This window comes from Equus asinus, chromosome 14 (assembly GCF_041296235.1).
Source record: "Equus asinus isolate D_3611 breed Donkey chromosome 14, EquAss-T2T_v2, whole genome shotgun sequence".
NCBI lineage: Eukaryota > Metazoa > Chordata > Mammalia > Perissodactyla > Equidae > Equus > Equus asinus.
Genome location: NC_091803.1, coordinates 6,695,615 through 6,712,121, shown reverse-complemented (window position 1 = coordinate 6,712,121; position 16,507 = coordinate 6,695,615). Strand labels below are relative to the sequence as shown.

The 16,507-nt window shown below is 40.9% G+C and overlaps 1 protein-coding gene across 1 annotated transcript; it reads right to left on the bottom strand.

Moving 5' to 3' along the window:
• Nucleotides 1-239: 239 nt before the first annotated feature.
• Nucleotides 240-16,145, bottom strand: LOC139040140 (zinc finger protein 892-like). The gene is made up of 4 exons (XM_070484209.1): nucleotides 15,743-16,145; nucleotides 12,991-14,012; nucleotides 11,995-12,150; nucleotides 240-5,176 (listed from the first exon to the last, which is right to left on the bottom strand). The coding sequence occupies exons 3-4, from the start codon at nucleotides 12,137-12,139 to the stop codon at nucleotides 4,092-4,094; spliced, it is 1,230 nt and encodes a 409-aa protein (XP_070340310.1). The 5' UTR covers nucleotides 12,140-12,150; nucleotides 12,991-14,012; nucleotides 15,743-16,145; the 3' UTR covers nucleotides 240-4,091.
• Nucleotides 16,146-16,507: the final 362 nt, after the last annotated feature.

Sequence of the window (16,507 nt, the reverse complement as noted above, 5' to 3'; positions counted from 1 at the left end):
GCTTCAGAGCTGCTAGTGTGCTAATTGGAATCAATTCAGCTAATTCTGGTAATTTCAGGCTTCTGTACTTACTCCCCCTTGGTTTTAGACCATGAGGAGCAGCTGGATGAAACTGCTTGGAAATAAAGTGAGAAATATCTCGCAGCAACATCAGGGTTATGGTAACAGATGGAGGCCCACGGAGGCTCCTGGGAACTCTTCAGTAACGCACTGAATTCATTGATGTCTCACAGAACATATCATCTAGAGGGCTAAGAACTGGGGTGGCAAAGTAGAGAAGTTGTGTTTAAAACAAGGATCTATCCTTCCTCTCTTTGAAAGGGAGCGAATTTTGCTCTGTGGGGATCAAGTGGGCAAGTTATGGGATCCTAGTGACTCCAGACACAGAGAACAGCACGCACTGGAGATTTAGAAGACATTTAATTATCTAACTCATAATTTTCACAATCCAAAATAGGATACCGTACCTCCCTAATTTAAAAGAATTGCCCCCAATCATGGAGTGAGTTAGTAGCAAATTAAGGACTACTCCTTGGTCCAAATCCAGGGTTCGTTTCATGTTGATTATAATTCCTAAGCAAATATATCCATTCTGAGTAACTGTCAAGTTAGCCATGGTTCATCCACTCTGTCATTTCACCCTTATTTATTAAATATATAATACATGGCATGCAATGAAAATAAAGCAGTAAACAAGAGATACTATTTCTTTGCCCTTACAGAACTAATAATATCATTGGAATGATGCTCAACCAGTAATTATAGTAAAGTATCTGCTTATCATATCATGGGAAAGACATTGAACAAGAAATGATAAGAAAACGTGATGATGTCAGGAGAACTAACGGTGGTTGGAAGAACATGATATTAGAGGTAAGTCAGGGATAACTTGAATTAATACTGGAAGGATGAAGAGGAGTGAACCAGATGAAGGGAGGTCACAAGAATGTTCCAGGCAGAAGCTACTGTATATGCAAAGGCCCCCGATCAAGAGAGGGGGTGATGCTTGAGGAACTGAATGATCATAAATGCTGTTGCATAATGTGCAAGCAGGGATGGTCGAAACAGATGAGACTGGGGAAGAAATCGGGACTACAGAAAGGCCACAATCGTTCATGAAATGTTTTTACTTAATCTGGAGGGCAATGATGTGTCTTCTTTACTGTGTATTCTTAGAGTGGAGATATAAAAGTGAGGCTTGGCCTTCCAGGTGAGATGGCAGATAACAAACACAATTCCCCGTTCAGTCTCAAGCACATAAAATAGTAGATAAAATATTTTAAAAATCTTTCACTGAGCTGAAAATCATGGAAGTCTGTAAGGCTAGACACAACGAGAGAAGAGGGAAATTATAATGGTGAAGAAGAACTGAAGGAGCAAAGCCCAAATCAACACTGAACATACATTACAGGAGAGCACGGCAACATTATTGCAAGGCTTTAAGCTTAGCAAGAACAAATTACAAAACGTGTGACTGAGAAATATGCAATCTGCTGATTCTCATAAATTACTGTGTTAGATTGTTTGTGCTTTGGAATCAAAGGCCAGAAGGTAGTATCTTAACAAACATGAAGGCAAGGGGCTTAAGGACGCTGGGAGCCTTGCAGGAATGGAACACCATCTGCATAACTTGCCAGATTGTTTGTTCCCAGGATACTCCCTCAGAGAATGGCCTTGCGTAGCACCGGGGTACATTGAAGGGGGGCAGATTAGAACTGCTGAGCTTTGACTTGCATATCCCTGCTGGCAAGAGTTCCTGCTATGCTTGTACTTCTTGGCCTGCAAATAAATACGTGGCGATCAGAGGGATGTCACCTCGGTCCTAGAGACTGATGGTTGGTCCCCTGTCCTGTTAAAAAATGTAGAGTGTGTTGTGTCTATTAGATAGACTGTGTTCTGTCTATTAATTCCATCCACCCCTTCAGCTGGCTGCCTAGCTGGTCTCGGGAACACAAGTGGTCAAGTTCTGGCACTCCGCTTCGGTGGCCCAGGGTTTCGCCAGTTCGAATCCTGGGCGCAGACATGGCACTGCTCATCAGGCCATGTTGAGGTGGCGTCCCACATGCCACAACTAGGAGGACCCACAACCAAAATACACAACTATGTGCTGGGGGGATTTGGGGAGGAAAAAAGGCGGAAAAAAAAAAAGAAGATTGGCAACAGTTGTTAGCTCAGGTGCCAAGCTTTAGGGAAAAAAAGGAAAATGAAGAATAAAAATCACATGATCATCCCGATAGACACGGAGAAAGCATTTGACAAGATCCAACATACCTTTATGATAAAAACTCTCAATAAAACGGGTACAGAAGGAAAGTATCTCAACATGATAAAGGCCATTTATTACAAACCCACAGCCAACATCCATGTTCATCTTTTGAACTTTCAACCTGTAAGCCCTTCTGTATTTAAAATGTGCCTCTTTCAGATATAGTTGAGTTAAGCTTCTTTACTCAGTCTGACAATCTTTGAATTTTATCTGGGGTGTTTCTTTTTCATTTAATGTAATTACTGACAGGGTTAAATTTGGGTCTACCATTTTGCTCTCTGTCTGCTATTTGTCTCATCTGCTTGTTTCTCTCTTCCTCCTTTTCTGACTTCTTTTGGGTTAAAGATTTTTTTCATATGTAAATTCCCCTACTTCCTGTACCTTTTAATGGATTTTCTATAGAGATGACATCATCTGTAATAATCTCCTTAGAGTTATTACTGTGCTTCAATGTTAAATATAGGAACATTCTCGATTTACCCTCCCTCCCACCTATACCCCTTAAAGTTGAGTATTAATTCATGCACACAACTAAATTTTACTATAATTTCTGGAAATTCTAAGATACATACTATCCAGTTGGAGTCAAAATTTTAACTCTTCGAAAGTCCCTTCCCGTCACTCTGTCTTCAATCCTGATTTCTGATCTTCAGGCCCTCCTCTAAGCTTGTTTCTTACAGTTAATTTTTGCTGTGACTGAGCCACGGGTAGCAGGCACAATTTATGACTCTAGTAGGTAGAAATGGTTGAGAAAGCAATAACCAGGCTTCAAGGAGCACATTTAGCAAGATTCACGGTCAAAGCAGAAGTTAGTGTCGGGCAGGTTGGTTCACACAAAGTCAGAGAAAACAAAAAAAAGGCCCAAGGAAAGGGATCCAAAATCAGGTCAAAAAGATGATGTTATACAATTAGCAAGAGAAAGGAAAAGCAGCAGCAAGGACACAAGGAGCTCTTATCCTTTTGGTTGCCTGTAATCCTCTTACCGTATTGAGTTGATCCTTGTGCAGAATCTGAATCAATGGTTCTTAATCTGGGCTGCATGTTGGAATTACCTGAGAAGTTCTAAAAATTCCTGATGCCCAGGCTACACCCCAATCCAATTTAATCAGAATCGCTGGGGCTGGGACCCGGGTATTTTTTTAAAGCTTCTCAGATGATTTCAATGTGCATCCAGGGTCAATAACCACCGGTTTAAATGTTTGCAAATGTGTGAGTGAACAATTGGAGGGTAGGGACAGAGAAAGGAGGCTCTTCTGGGCTCAGACTTTTTTCTCTTTTTAATTCCCTAGAGAAACTTCCTGGTAATTTTCCTCTTGGGGGTCTTGATCCTCCCCACTTTGGTTTCAGGTTGAAACTACTATCTAGAGAGTCACCAGCCTCAAGTAACATTCAGTCTGCTCCCCTGATTGGTTTTCTACTGATACAGATGCCTAGCTCTTTACTCTGTTCTCTGACTAGACTTACTCCTTCTGTGCTTCCCTGGAAATTCTCTTCTCCACTGCTTCAGCTATTCTGGTTTTGTAACCGAGACACCCACATGTACCTCTCGTCCTCTTCCATACCTAACAGCATTTCAAGAAAGAGGGCTATTTTCTGTGTGACACAGCATCACAAGTTTTTGCAATATACCCTGTCATAGTTAGAACAGGTCTATCCAATCAGGAGAAAATACATAATTATTTCATGAATCTACTGCATTCAGTTCATCATGAATTTCTTTATGTTGATGAAAGGCTGAATGCACACTGAAGGTTTTCTCAATTTTCTTACATTTGTAGGGTTCTCCTCCTGTATGAGTTTTCGGACGTTGAATAAGAGATGAACTCTAGCTGAAGGCTTTGTCACAATCATTGCATTTATACGGTTTCTCTCCAGTATGAGTTCTCAGATGCTTTGTAAGGGATGAGCTCTGACTGAAGGCCTTCTCACATTCTTTACATTTGTAAGGTTTCTCTCCAGTATGAATTCTCTGATGTCTTACAAGAGCTGAGCGGTCACTGAAGGCTTTCCCACATTCGTTACATTTGTAAGGTTTCTCCCCAGTATGGGTGCCTTGATGTTGAATAAGGGCTGAACAGTAACTGAAAGCTTTCCCACATTCACTACATTCATATGGCTTTTCCCCTGTATGAGTTCTCTGATGTTGAGCAAGCCCTGACCTGTCACTAAAGGCTTTCCCACACTCTTTACATCCATAGGGTTTCTCTCCAGTATGAACCCTTTGATGTTTAATAAGGGATGAGGTGTCATTGAAAGCTTTCCCACATTCTTTGCATTTATAGGGTTTCTCTCCAGTGTGTATTCTGTGGTGTTGAATAAGGTAAGTGCTTTGGTTGAAGGCCTTCCCACATTCATTGCATTCATAGGGTTTTTCTCCAGTATGAATAATATGATGCTGAATAAGGGCTGAGTGATGACTGAAAGCTTTCCCACATTTGTTACACCCATAAGGTTTCTCTCCAGTGTGAATTCTCTGATGCTGAATAAGTGATGAGCTCCGACTGAAGGCCTTCCCACATTCATTACATACATAGGGCTTCTCTCCAGTATGAATTCTCTGATGTAGGATAAAGGCTGAGTAGTAACCGAAGGACTTCCCACACTCATTGCACTTCCAAGGCTTTTTTACCGAGTAAACCTTCTGATGTTTAATTGGGCTTGACTTTTCCCCCGTATCACTACAATCTTCCATAGGGGTTTTCTTGTGTTTAATTATGACTTGCCTTAAATCTTTCTTCTGATTTCTTTTCTGCCTTTCCAATGTGCCTTCACATTCCCAGGCTTCTATCAATCTGGGATCCCAGGAATCATCCTTTTTAAGTCTTTCTATTACCAGCTCCCTTTCAGATGATACTTCATAAACTTCCCACTTTGAAAGGGACACTTTCGTTTCAGGTAGAGATTCAGAATCTGAAATAAATAAAAAGGACAAATGTTTGTGCTCTCTGTGCCGAGAGAAGGAAAACTGCTGAGGTGGCAAGAGAATACAGAAAATAAAAGTGATGTCTATTAAAAATGCTTATTTGAATGTTTTCAGAAAGAGCCTTGTGGCAATGGCAGATGAATAAGTCTCAGGGAATAACAGAGATGGGAGAATCACTAAGATAAGGCACAACAAAAGGTCAGACAATGAAGATGCTCTACCTAAGAGAATGGAAAACTGAACAGACTAACCAGGGATGAGGATAAGCAGAAGGGAGGAGAATAAATGTTAACATAAAATGAGGAAGGAGGGGAAAGATGAAAACATAGGTTGAGATTGGGCAGTTTTGAAAAAGTATTAGAAAAAAATCACTTATAATAATACCAGCTGGAGACAACCAGTTTTGACTTTTTAAATCATTCCCCTTAACCCTTTTTTAAAGGCACAGATTTTTAAAATATGTTTAGCATATGCTTTAAATATGATTTTGTGTATCCACTAACCACGGCCACCTTTCTTCCTTCTTTCCTTCCTCCCTCTCTCCTTGCCTTCCTTCTCTCTCCTTCCTTTCTTCCTTCCTTTTTTGTTGTAGCAAAATTTCTCAAACAGGTTTTGTATATCTGCTCATCACCTACTTGCTCCTGAAGCCACTGCAGCCTGGCTTCTCTCCCCACCACTTGACTGAAACTGCTCTCACTGACATCACTAGCCATTTGTATGTCACCTAAATCCAGCAGATCCTTTTCATTTCTTGCTTAGCTTGGCCTCTCAACAGCACTTGACAGTCTCGACCATGCCGTCCTCCTAACAACATTCTCCCTTCTGTTCCCCAACTTTATTCAGATATATTTGACATATATTCTCCCCCTCAACTCTGCGATTCTAAGCTCTCCATGTTTTTCTCCTGATCTCTATCTCTTTGGAACTTTTTCTGTTTCTTCTTCTTAAATGTTGATGCGTCTCAGTGTTCAGTCTTAGGCTCCTCTCTTTTGCCCCCACTCTACCCTACCCACATTATCTCCTTGAAAGACATCCAGTCCGTGGCCTTAAGTGCCTTTTTTATTGAAACATATTTGACATATGACACTGTGTAAATTTAGGGTCTGCAACATGTTGATTTGATACATTTATATATTATAATATGATTGCCATTGTAGCAATAGTTGGCACCTCTATCATGTCACATAATTATCATTTCTTTTTTATGATGCAATAACTAAGACCCAGCCTCTTAGCAAGTTTGATGATTATGATAGACTATTCTTGTCTATATTCACTACACTGTGCATTAGATCTCCAGGACTTATTTGTCTACTAGTTACAACTGCTTTCTATATATCAATGACCTTAAATCAATATCTCCAGCTTAGTTCTCTCTCCCCCAGACCCATATATTCAACTATCTACTTCACGTATTCACTTGGAAATCTCAAATTCATTATATCCATACCTAACCCATCTTCTTCCTCTAGCTGTACATTCCCCAGGTTTTGCCATCTAAGAAAATATCGCCACTATCATTCTTGTTAATAAAAAGACATTAATATAAGAATATAAACTCTACCATCAAAAGGTAAGTTTTCTGAGGGTAGGAATCACACCTCTTTTGTTCACTGATATTTCTCGGGGCCCATCATAGCGCTGGTGAAGAGCAAGCACATGTTAAATCTATATTGTATGAACTGAGTTGAACACAAATAATACAAGCAGTGAGGCAACCTTGGATGATGATAAACCTTTCTTAAGGTCCTTTCATCCCATTATAGAAACATAACCCATGTTTGAGTAAAACATTTTTTTTAAAAGATTTTATTTTTTTCCTTTTTCTCCCCAAAGCCCCCCCCGGTACATAGTTGTATATTCTTAGTTGTGGGTCCTAGTTGTGGCATGTGGGACGCCGCCTCAGCGTGGTTTGATGAGCAGTGCCATGTCCGCGCCCAGGATTCGAACTGACGAAACACTGGGCCACCTGCAGCAGAGCATGCGAACTTAACCACTCGGCCACGGGGCCAGCCCCGAGTAAAACATATTTTTAATGTTGTCATGATTTTCAGAAGTTGAGAATATCATTGTACATAAAATTTAATCTATGCTGTGAACTATAATATTAGACAAACACTTATATAGAGTTTATTATGTGTAAGCTACTATTCTGAAAGGTTAAATACATGTACATATCTAATCTTCACAAAAGCCTAAAAACGTTTTCCAGCCGAAAGTCAGAAACTTGAGAATCACATTGAACTCTACGTTACCAATCACAACAAATAAACCAAGATCTATGGATTATACCTCCCAAATCTCTCTCAAATCCATTCTGTGCTTTCCCTCCCCACTATTACCACCCCGGTTCAGCCACCATCATCTCTCATCTAAACTAATGCAGCAGCCTCACAATGGGTCTGCTTGCATCCTCTCTCCATGCACCCCTTCCCAGCCCCATCCAAATTCGATTGTATAAAACCATAGAATAATCAACAGAACCAGATTCAAGGATTCCCCAGAAATTAGAACTATAAGGGAATTGAAAATAACTATGAGTAATATGCAAAAGGCTCCAGTGGAAACGGTGGACAATGTGCATTAACAGTTGGGGAATTTCAGCAGAGAGATGGAAACTATAAGAGGAAGTCAAGTGGAAATGCTAGAAATGAGAAAATATGGTCAGAGAGAAGAAGAGTGTCTTCAGTGGGTGCATCAGGAGAGTCAACATAGCTAAGAAAAGAATGAGTAAACTCACAAATAAGTCAACAGAAATTACCCAAACTAAAACACAACGAGGAAAAAAGAGTGAAAAATAAACCAACAAGCCAGAAGAGAGCATCTAAGAGCTGTGGGACACTTTAAAATGCTTGAACATACATGTAATTGGAATCCTGGAAGGAGAAAAGACAAAGAGAATGGACAGAGACAATATTTGATGAGTAAATAGTGGATAATTTTCCAAAACTAATGAAAGACATTAAACTACAGACCCAAGGAAGCTCAGATAACCCCAAGTAGGATGAAATACACAGACACACACATCCCTAGATAAATCATATTCAAACTATTGAAAAACAAAGATAAAGGGAAAATCTTAAAGGCAGCCATAGAAAAAAGACACAATACATACAGAAAACAAAGATAAAAATTACAGAAACTTTTGGTCACAAACTATTATAAACGTGAAGACAATAAAGTGACACATTTAAGGTGCTGAAAGAAAAACAAAAACTGTCACCATATTCCACATTCAGTGAAAACATCTTTCAAAAATGAAGGTGAAATATAGACTTTTTCAGACAAATAAAAGCTGAGAGAATTCAATACCAGTAGACCTGAACTATAAGAAATGTTAAAGAAAGTTCTTCAGGCAGAAGTACCTGATACTAGTGAGAAAGTTACATCTACATCAGGGTTCAGCAAAGTACGGCCCACAGGCCAAATCTGCCCACTCCCTTTGTTTACTACTGTTTACGGCTGCCTTCACGCCACAATGGCAGAGTTAAGCAGTTGCAACAGAGAGTGTATGGCCCACAAAACAGAAAATATTCACTATCTGGTCCTTTATAGAGAAAGCTTGCCCGCGCCTGCTCTATATAAAAAAAATGAAGAGTGCTAGAAATGGAATATAAAATTCACTTTTTCTTATTTTAAAATGCTCCAAGAGATAATTGACTGTGTTAATCAAAAAGAGTAGCATATATTGTAGATTTATAGCATATATAAAGGCAAAATGCATGACAACAATCATACAAAAGATGGGACGGAAGAACTAGCAGCTTATAGAAGTAACGTTCCTACACTATATATGAAGTGTTGTAATATTGTGTAAAGGGATACTATGATTAATGAAAGAAGCATATTGGGAACTCTAGGACAACCATTAAAGAAAATCTTTAAAAATAAGGTTTAATCACATGGATAAAGAGAACAGATTAGTGGTTACCAGAGGGGAAGGGGGTGGGCATAAGGGGTGAAGAGGCACATATATATGGTGACTGACAAATAGTAACGTACCCCTGAAATCTCACAATGTTATAAACTATTATGACATCAATAAAATAAAAAAGTTTTAATGATAAGCTAATAGTGGAGATAAAATGCAATAATAAGAAATAATCAAAAAACAGGCAGAAAAAGAAAAAAATGAACATGAAAAAGAACAAATAGAAAACAACTACAGGGCCGGCTCCGTGGCCGAGTGGTTAAGTTCGCGCGCTCCGCTGCGGCGGCCCAGGGTTCGGATCCCGGGCGCGGACATGGCACCGCTCGTCAGGCCACGTTGAGGCGGCGTCCCACGTCCCACAACTGGAAGGACCTGCAACTAAGATGTACAACTGTGTACAGGGGGTTTGGGGAGATAAAGCAGGAAAAAAAAAAAAAGAAGATTGGCAACAGTTGTTAGCCCAGGTGCCAATCTTTAAAAAAAAAAAAGAAAACAATTACGTGTATGAAAGACTTAAATCCAACCATACCAATAATTACTTTAAATGTAAATGGTCTAAACACACCAACTGAAAATCACAGATTGTCAGAATGGATTTAATAACCAGACCCAACTACATGCTGTCCACAAGAAACTCACTTAAGTTAAGCAAAAAGAACGGGAAAATATACCATGCAAACACTAATGAGAAGGAGGCTAGAGTGGCTATATTAATATCAGACAAAATTAACTTCCAAACAAGGAATATTACCAAGGTTAGAGAGGGACATTATATGAAAAAGAGGTCAATTCACCAAGAAGACATAACAATTCTTAATGCGTATGCACCTAACAAAAGTGTTTCGGTATACATTAAGCAAAAACTAACAGAACTAAAAGGAGAAATAGACAAATGCACAATTATAATTGGAGAATTCAACACTCCTCTGTCAGTAATCAATAGAAGCCAATGGGCAGGAAATCAGTAAGGACAGAGAAGACCTGAACAACACTGTCAATCAACCTGACAATAATTGACATTGATTTTCAAGTGCACGTGGAACAATTATCAAGATTAGATTATAGATAATACAACAAACCTCAAAAACTTTAAAGAACTGAAATCATACAAAGTATCTCTGACCACAGCAGAATCAAACTATAAAATCAAAACTAGAAATTTATTGAAAATCACCTAAAATTTGGAGACTTGTAAATAACCCATGAGTCAAAGAGGAAATCACAAGTGAAAACAGAAATTATTTTGAACTGAATGGAAATGAAAATACCACAAATCAAAACTGTGGAACGTGTGGCCAGCCTGGTGGTGTGGCGGCTAAGTTCGTGAGCTCCACTTTAGTGGCCCAGGGTTTACAGGTTCGAATCCCAGGTGTGGACCAAGGCACCACTCATCAAGCCACACTGTGACAGCATCCCACATACAAAATAGAGGAAGATGGGCACATATGTTAGCTCAGAGCCAGTCTTCCTCAGCAAAAGAGGAAGATTGGCAACAGATGCTAGCTCAGGGCCAATCTTCCTCACAAACAAATTAAAAAATAAAAAAAACATTGTGGAACATAGCTAAAGCAGTTAGAAGGAAATTTATAGCATTAAATGTTCCTATTAGAAGAGAATAAAGATGTTATATGAAGATCTTATATTAATGATCAAGATAGAATAAGAAACATACTACATTAGACAGTCATGTGTCACTTAATGATGGATCATTCTGAGAAATGTATCGTTAGGCAATCTCGTCATTGTTCAAGCATCACAGAGTATACTTACACAAACCTAGATGGTATAGACTACTACACACCCAGGTTATATGGTACTAATCTTATGGGACCACCATCATGTTTGTGGTCTGTCATTGACCGAAACGTCATTACGCAGCGTGTGACTGTATTACATTATATTAAGATCTTATACAACGATCAAGCTTCCACCTTAAAAAACTAATAAAAGAGAGCAAATTAAACACAAAGTTAGCAAAGGGGAGAAAATATAGATAAGAGTAGCAATGAATAAAATTGAAAACAGACAATAGAGAAAATCGATGAAACCAAAAGCTGGTTCTCTGAAAAGATCAATAATATTGTTAAACCTCTAGGAAGACCAACAAAGGAAAAAAAAGAGAGAAGATACAAATTACCAATATCAGGAATGAAAGATGAGAAACCATTCCCAGAGCTCACTCAAGAAGAAATAGATAATCTGAACAGTCCTGTATCTAGCAAAGGACTTAGATTCAAGGTTAAAAACCTTCCAAGAAAGCAAACTTGAGATCCAGATGGCTTTACTGGATCGAGCTTTTGGTGTCATATATAATAAAATTTTGCCTTACAAAAGGTTACAAAGACTGTCCGTAATGTTATCTTCTAGAAGCTGTATAGTTTTAGATTTTATACTTAGGTCTGTGGCCCACTTTGAGTTACTCACTATATACGGTGGGAGGTATAGATTGAGATTCTTTTTTTTTTTTTAATACAGGTGTCCACCTGTTCCAGCACCATTAGTTGAAAAGATTCTCTTTTTAACACTGAATTGCTTTTGCACCTTTGTCAGAAATTAATTGACCATATAAGTTTGGGTCTACTTCTGGACTATCTGACCTGTTCCATTGGTTTACACCTATCTTTTCACCCATACCATACTGTTTGAATTACTGTAGCTTCTAAGTCTTAAAAGCAATATAACGAAGCTGTCCTTTTTCAGTTCCACATATGGTGAACTTTTGCTTGCCAAAAGAGAAAAGAAGCCCAATTCTGAGCCCCAAGTTATCAGCGGCTCTCCAGATCCTAAGCAAAACTATGGCATTTTAGATGCCGTTAGTTGTTAAGGAAGCTGACGTCTCAGTAAGCACTCTGCATTACAAAATGACTTCCTTACCCCAGAATACCAGGTTTCCACAACTCTCCACCTTCAGATCCAGGCCCATGTTCCTCTGGGCAGAATCCAGCTGGTCCATCTCCACATGGGCAAAATCCATTTCCTCATCCTTCACTGTCACCAGTTCCCGGAAGTACAAGCACATTCTTCGTAATCCTTGAGGGAAGAGAACAATCTAGAAGACGAAGTGTCTTTTAATCTGAAGGTTAAATCTTTATTTTAACCATTTTAATGGAATATTCTAAAATTTCCAAGTATTAATCTGTGTTAGGGAAAATAATAATAATAGCTAACATTTATAATTTATTTTCTATGTGCTAAGTCCTTTGAATGAACTATCTCTTGTAATAATAACTATATGAGGTAAGTACTATTATTAACATTATTTACAGCTGTAAGGATCAGATCTGAGATTTGGACCCCGGCAGTCTCACTTGAAAGCTATACTTTTAACTATATTCTTCTATATTATATAGAAGATATATATATATTTTTTTCTTTTATATTATATAACTGTATTCTTCTGCCTCTTACATATTTTGTTAAATAAATGTAATATAACCACTGAATGATAACCAAACGTTAATTACTGATTATATTGTAGATGGGATAAGGCTCAGATAAGTAATTTATACTGATTCCTGGGCTAGTCCAAGATTTTACAGAAATTCAGCTTGATATCCTGAATGTATGTAGACATTCATGCTGTTCTCATGCTCTTCTAATAGAGGCGCCTTCTTTCTCTGTACTTAGGGCCATGACTTTTACATTTATCTAGTTATCCTTTAGCAATTAAAGTTGTTCTGAATGAGTGAATTTACTGATTTTACATTGAAATGGATCAAATGTTCTAAGATAAGATTCATACTTTATGTTATATTGACAGTCACATGAGTGTCCTTTGTTGACCGTAACTAATTGGAGAACACTTTGTGGGAAAGGATGTATGTAAAAGAATAGAGTCGTTAGAGGCATAGGATTTAGCATCAGACATACCTGGGTTCTGATCAGGGTTCAACCATTTATGATTCTGAGCATGTTACTGTAGCCTCAGTTTCTTCATCTGTGAAACAGGCTATAAATAATCACAGGATTATTTAATTTAAAATAAAGCAATGTTTGAAAAGTGGCTCTAAACGCTGGAGTTCTCCAGAGTACAGTCCTTAGACATCTTCTTGTCTCCATCCATCTTACACACCTATCAACAATCTCTTATTTCTCCTGTCTTTAGGGGAAAAAAAACCTCTTTGGTCTTACTACTCCTTACAGCTATCACTTCTATCCTTTCCTGGAGAGTAAAACTCTCCAAAATAGTTATCTGTAGTCCCAGGCTCCAATTTCTCTCCTCTTACTTTTTTCTGAACCCATTCCAACAAGGCTTCACTCCTACCGCTCCATGGAATGGCCCTTGGCGGTCACCAATGATCTTCCTATTTTAAAATCCAATGGCCAATTCTCAGGCCCCATCTTACTTGACTTAGCAGCAGCATTTAACACAGGCAATCACTCCCCTCTCCTTGAAACACTTTCTTCAATTGGTTACCAGGATGCCACACTTTTGGCTTCCTCCTACCTCACTGGCCACTTCATCTCAGTCTCCTTTGCTGGTTTCTCTTCATCTCCCTGAACTCTAAGTGTTGGAGAGCTATAGGACTCAGTAATAAGATCTCATCTCTTTTCTAGCTACACTTATTCCCTTACTGATCACTGTTTCATGGTTTAAAATACCATCCACACAGATTATTCCCAAATTTAAAGCTCCAGCCTGAGCTGTTCCCAGAGCTTCAAGTCTTCAAGGAAAAATTACTTTGGCTCAGTTCTCTAGAGGGGATTTCCATGGACCTCAGAAGCAAGATGAAGAAAGAAATGAGGACACACTGTGAACAACAAGCTAAGATTTCAGAGGAGGGAAATTAAACCCAAACTCGCCTGGAACTCCACAGGAAGGAGCTCAACAGTAGATTCCATTTCTTCTGTGCTCTGTTTTTGGGGCAGAGAAGCATCAGCAGGAGTCATGGCTGGAAGGAGCAGGAAAAAAGCCATGAAGGAGGTAAACTCTATCTTCTCACTCCCAAATTCACTAGGACAAAAGCTATCGCAAGCCAGCTGAATTATATATATAAGGCCTACTCTACTTAACTCAAAAAGCTCAGATGAAGCTAGGGTAAGACAATTAAGTGAAAGTGCTTTCACCAAAAAGTTAAACCCACAGAGCCACAAATACATCAACCTTTTGGAACAGTCCAGTGGGGGTGGAAGAGTGTGACCTGCCCTTTATCACAAAAGCAAGCACTATGGAACATTCTCCCTTCCACAGCTTCAGAGGGAATGTGGATGAGCACAGAAGTGCTGAAAGAGGAAGATGGGGCCAGAGAATGCACTACAAGGAGACCACTTAGTGATTTCCAAACATGGTAGTTTACTGAGAACTTCTCTACTTCAGGGCTTTCTCCCGACATGTGTCTGTTCCCTTTTCATTCTCATCAAGGGTATTTCCTCCACTTTCAACTCCACGTTTATTTCTGTAATTCCTACCTTCTTCCTCAACTTCAATGGTCAGATAATCCATTATCAGCTTCTCTTCTTTATCCTGTTATTGCTATGACTCCCTCCTTATTCACTGTTTCGAATGAGAGAAACACGGACTTTTCAGCAATACATAATCTGCTTCTTCGTGTAAATCATTCAACTCTACTCTGAAGCTCTGGGAGGAGATTTTGAGGTTAGGCTTCCCCTCCTCTGGAACTGATTCCTGCTCCTTGAGGCATCATCCTCTCTCTCTATTCCGAGGAGGCTTATTCCTATGCATTTAAGTGCTAGGGCCTCAGAAGTAACCCTAACTTACTTGGAATCTTTATTATTTAGGCTAAATTAATCTCCACAGCTGGAAGACCATCCTCTGGATCACCAAGATCAGTCACTACATGCCACACCAGGGCAAAAGCAGGAAAGAATCAGGGCAGTGAAGTATGAGCCTCAGGCACACACCCGGTTCCAGACAGTGCAGAAACTCCCATGAGAAACACCCTAAACACACAAGTGGCCATAGGCGGCCTGTGATCATGGTGGCAGTAACTAGAAGCGGGGGTCCCTCACTTGGTTCATCCCTGCTATTCGTAAACACAAGGCAGTTGATAGACGGGGCTCTCAGACAGCCGATTCCTCACTCGCTCTTTAAGACTGAGAATATACAGGCCAGGATTCCCTTGCACGTTCGAACTCGAACCCCTTGAACTGGCCCCCAAGCACAGACAGGCCAAAAACTCTGTTAGGGCAAAGCACATAAGGGCAATGAGTAAGACATGGACTCCGTTTTTTCCTTTCTACCCCAAAAGTTCAACACCTTAACGCTCTCGGTGGAGTGACAAGACGTACGGCCAAAACCAGGGGGAGGGGCCCAAGCTCTCCGCACGTGGGACCACGAGCCCTCAGCCCCCGGACTCCCACTCCCAGAATCCCCCGCTGCGCCACGCCCCCTTCACGCTGCCGGACTCCACTTCCCAGAGGGCTTAGCGGCAACCCCGCTTCCGGGACGCCGTCCGCTCAGAAAGCCACAAAGCTGGCTCGAGATTCCGCTGGGGTAGCGCGCGCAGAGCCCGGGTGTGGGGCCGGGGCTCAGGCAGGGCCCAGCCCGTCCCCCGCCGAGGCCGGAAGCTGAGGGCCCGGCCCGGGCTGCGGCGCGAGGCGTTAGAGCCGTGCAGGGACGGGCGGGTCGCGGAGACCCGTGCTCAGGCCCGCTTTCTCTTACCCGCGACTCGCTGCGGACCTGGCTCCGGCCACAGAGCTGGATCCCGCCGGGCTGCGCTCTGGGACGGGCGGGAGGGACAGAGCCGCCTCGCGGACCCACGGAGCCGCGGGGAGACAAAAGGCTCAGGCTCCGTCTGGAGTCGCATCTGCGCACTTGGAGGCGACCGCGCCCGGTCGGGGGTCCCGCTTGAAGGACTGCAGTTCCCAGAGGGCTCGGGGACTCGGTGCCTGTCTTCGGGGGCGTCTGCAGAGCGAGGGGGGAGAACCGCGGGTCTCTCCTGTCAGCCTTAAAATGGAGATAATTCCCCACCTGATTGATAGGGCTCCAAAAGCTCCAAATGATTTTAGTGTCTGATGATTATTTGGGGGTGGGGTGTTGAGGACCTGGTACACAGTCTTTTCCCTGGTATCTCTCATTCTTTCTTAGAATAAAGCCCCAAATCTGTAAACTGAGTTGCTACTGCTGATTTTGTTGAAGGCATTCTGGCTGATAAATAAAGAGCACGGGCAGGGCTGATTGAAGAGACGTAGAAGAAGAAACATGGTTAAGAATGAGTTCACGAGGAAGAGTAAGATGTGAAAAAGAAGTAGGGAGGTTGGCTCTGAAGTGGAGAATTGTGCGGACCTGGAGTTTAGGTCCAGGAAGGGCCCCTCGCCCTGAGCCAAACATAAACCAAGACAAAAGAGGCTTTTTTACTCAGTGTCAGAGACTCGGCTGTAGCTCCAGTTCTTCATGGAAATCGGGGAAAGACCAATTGTATCACAA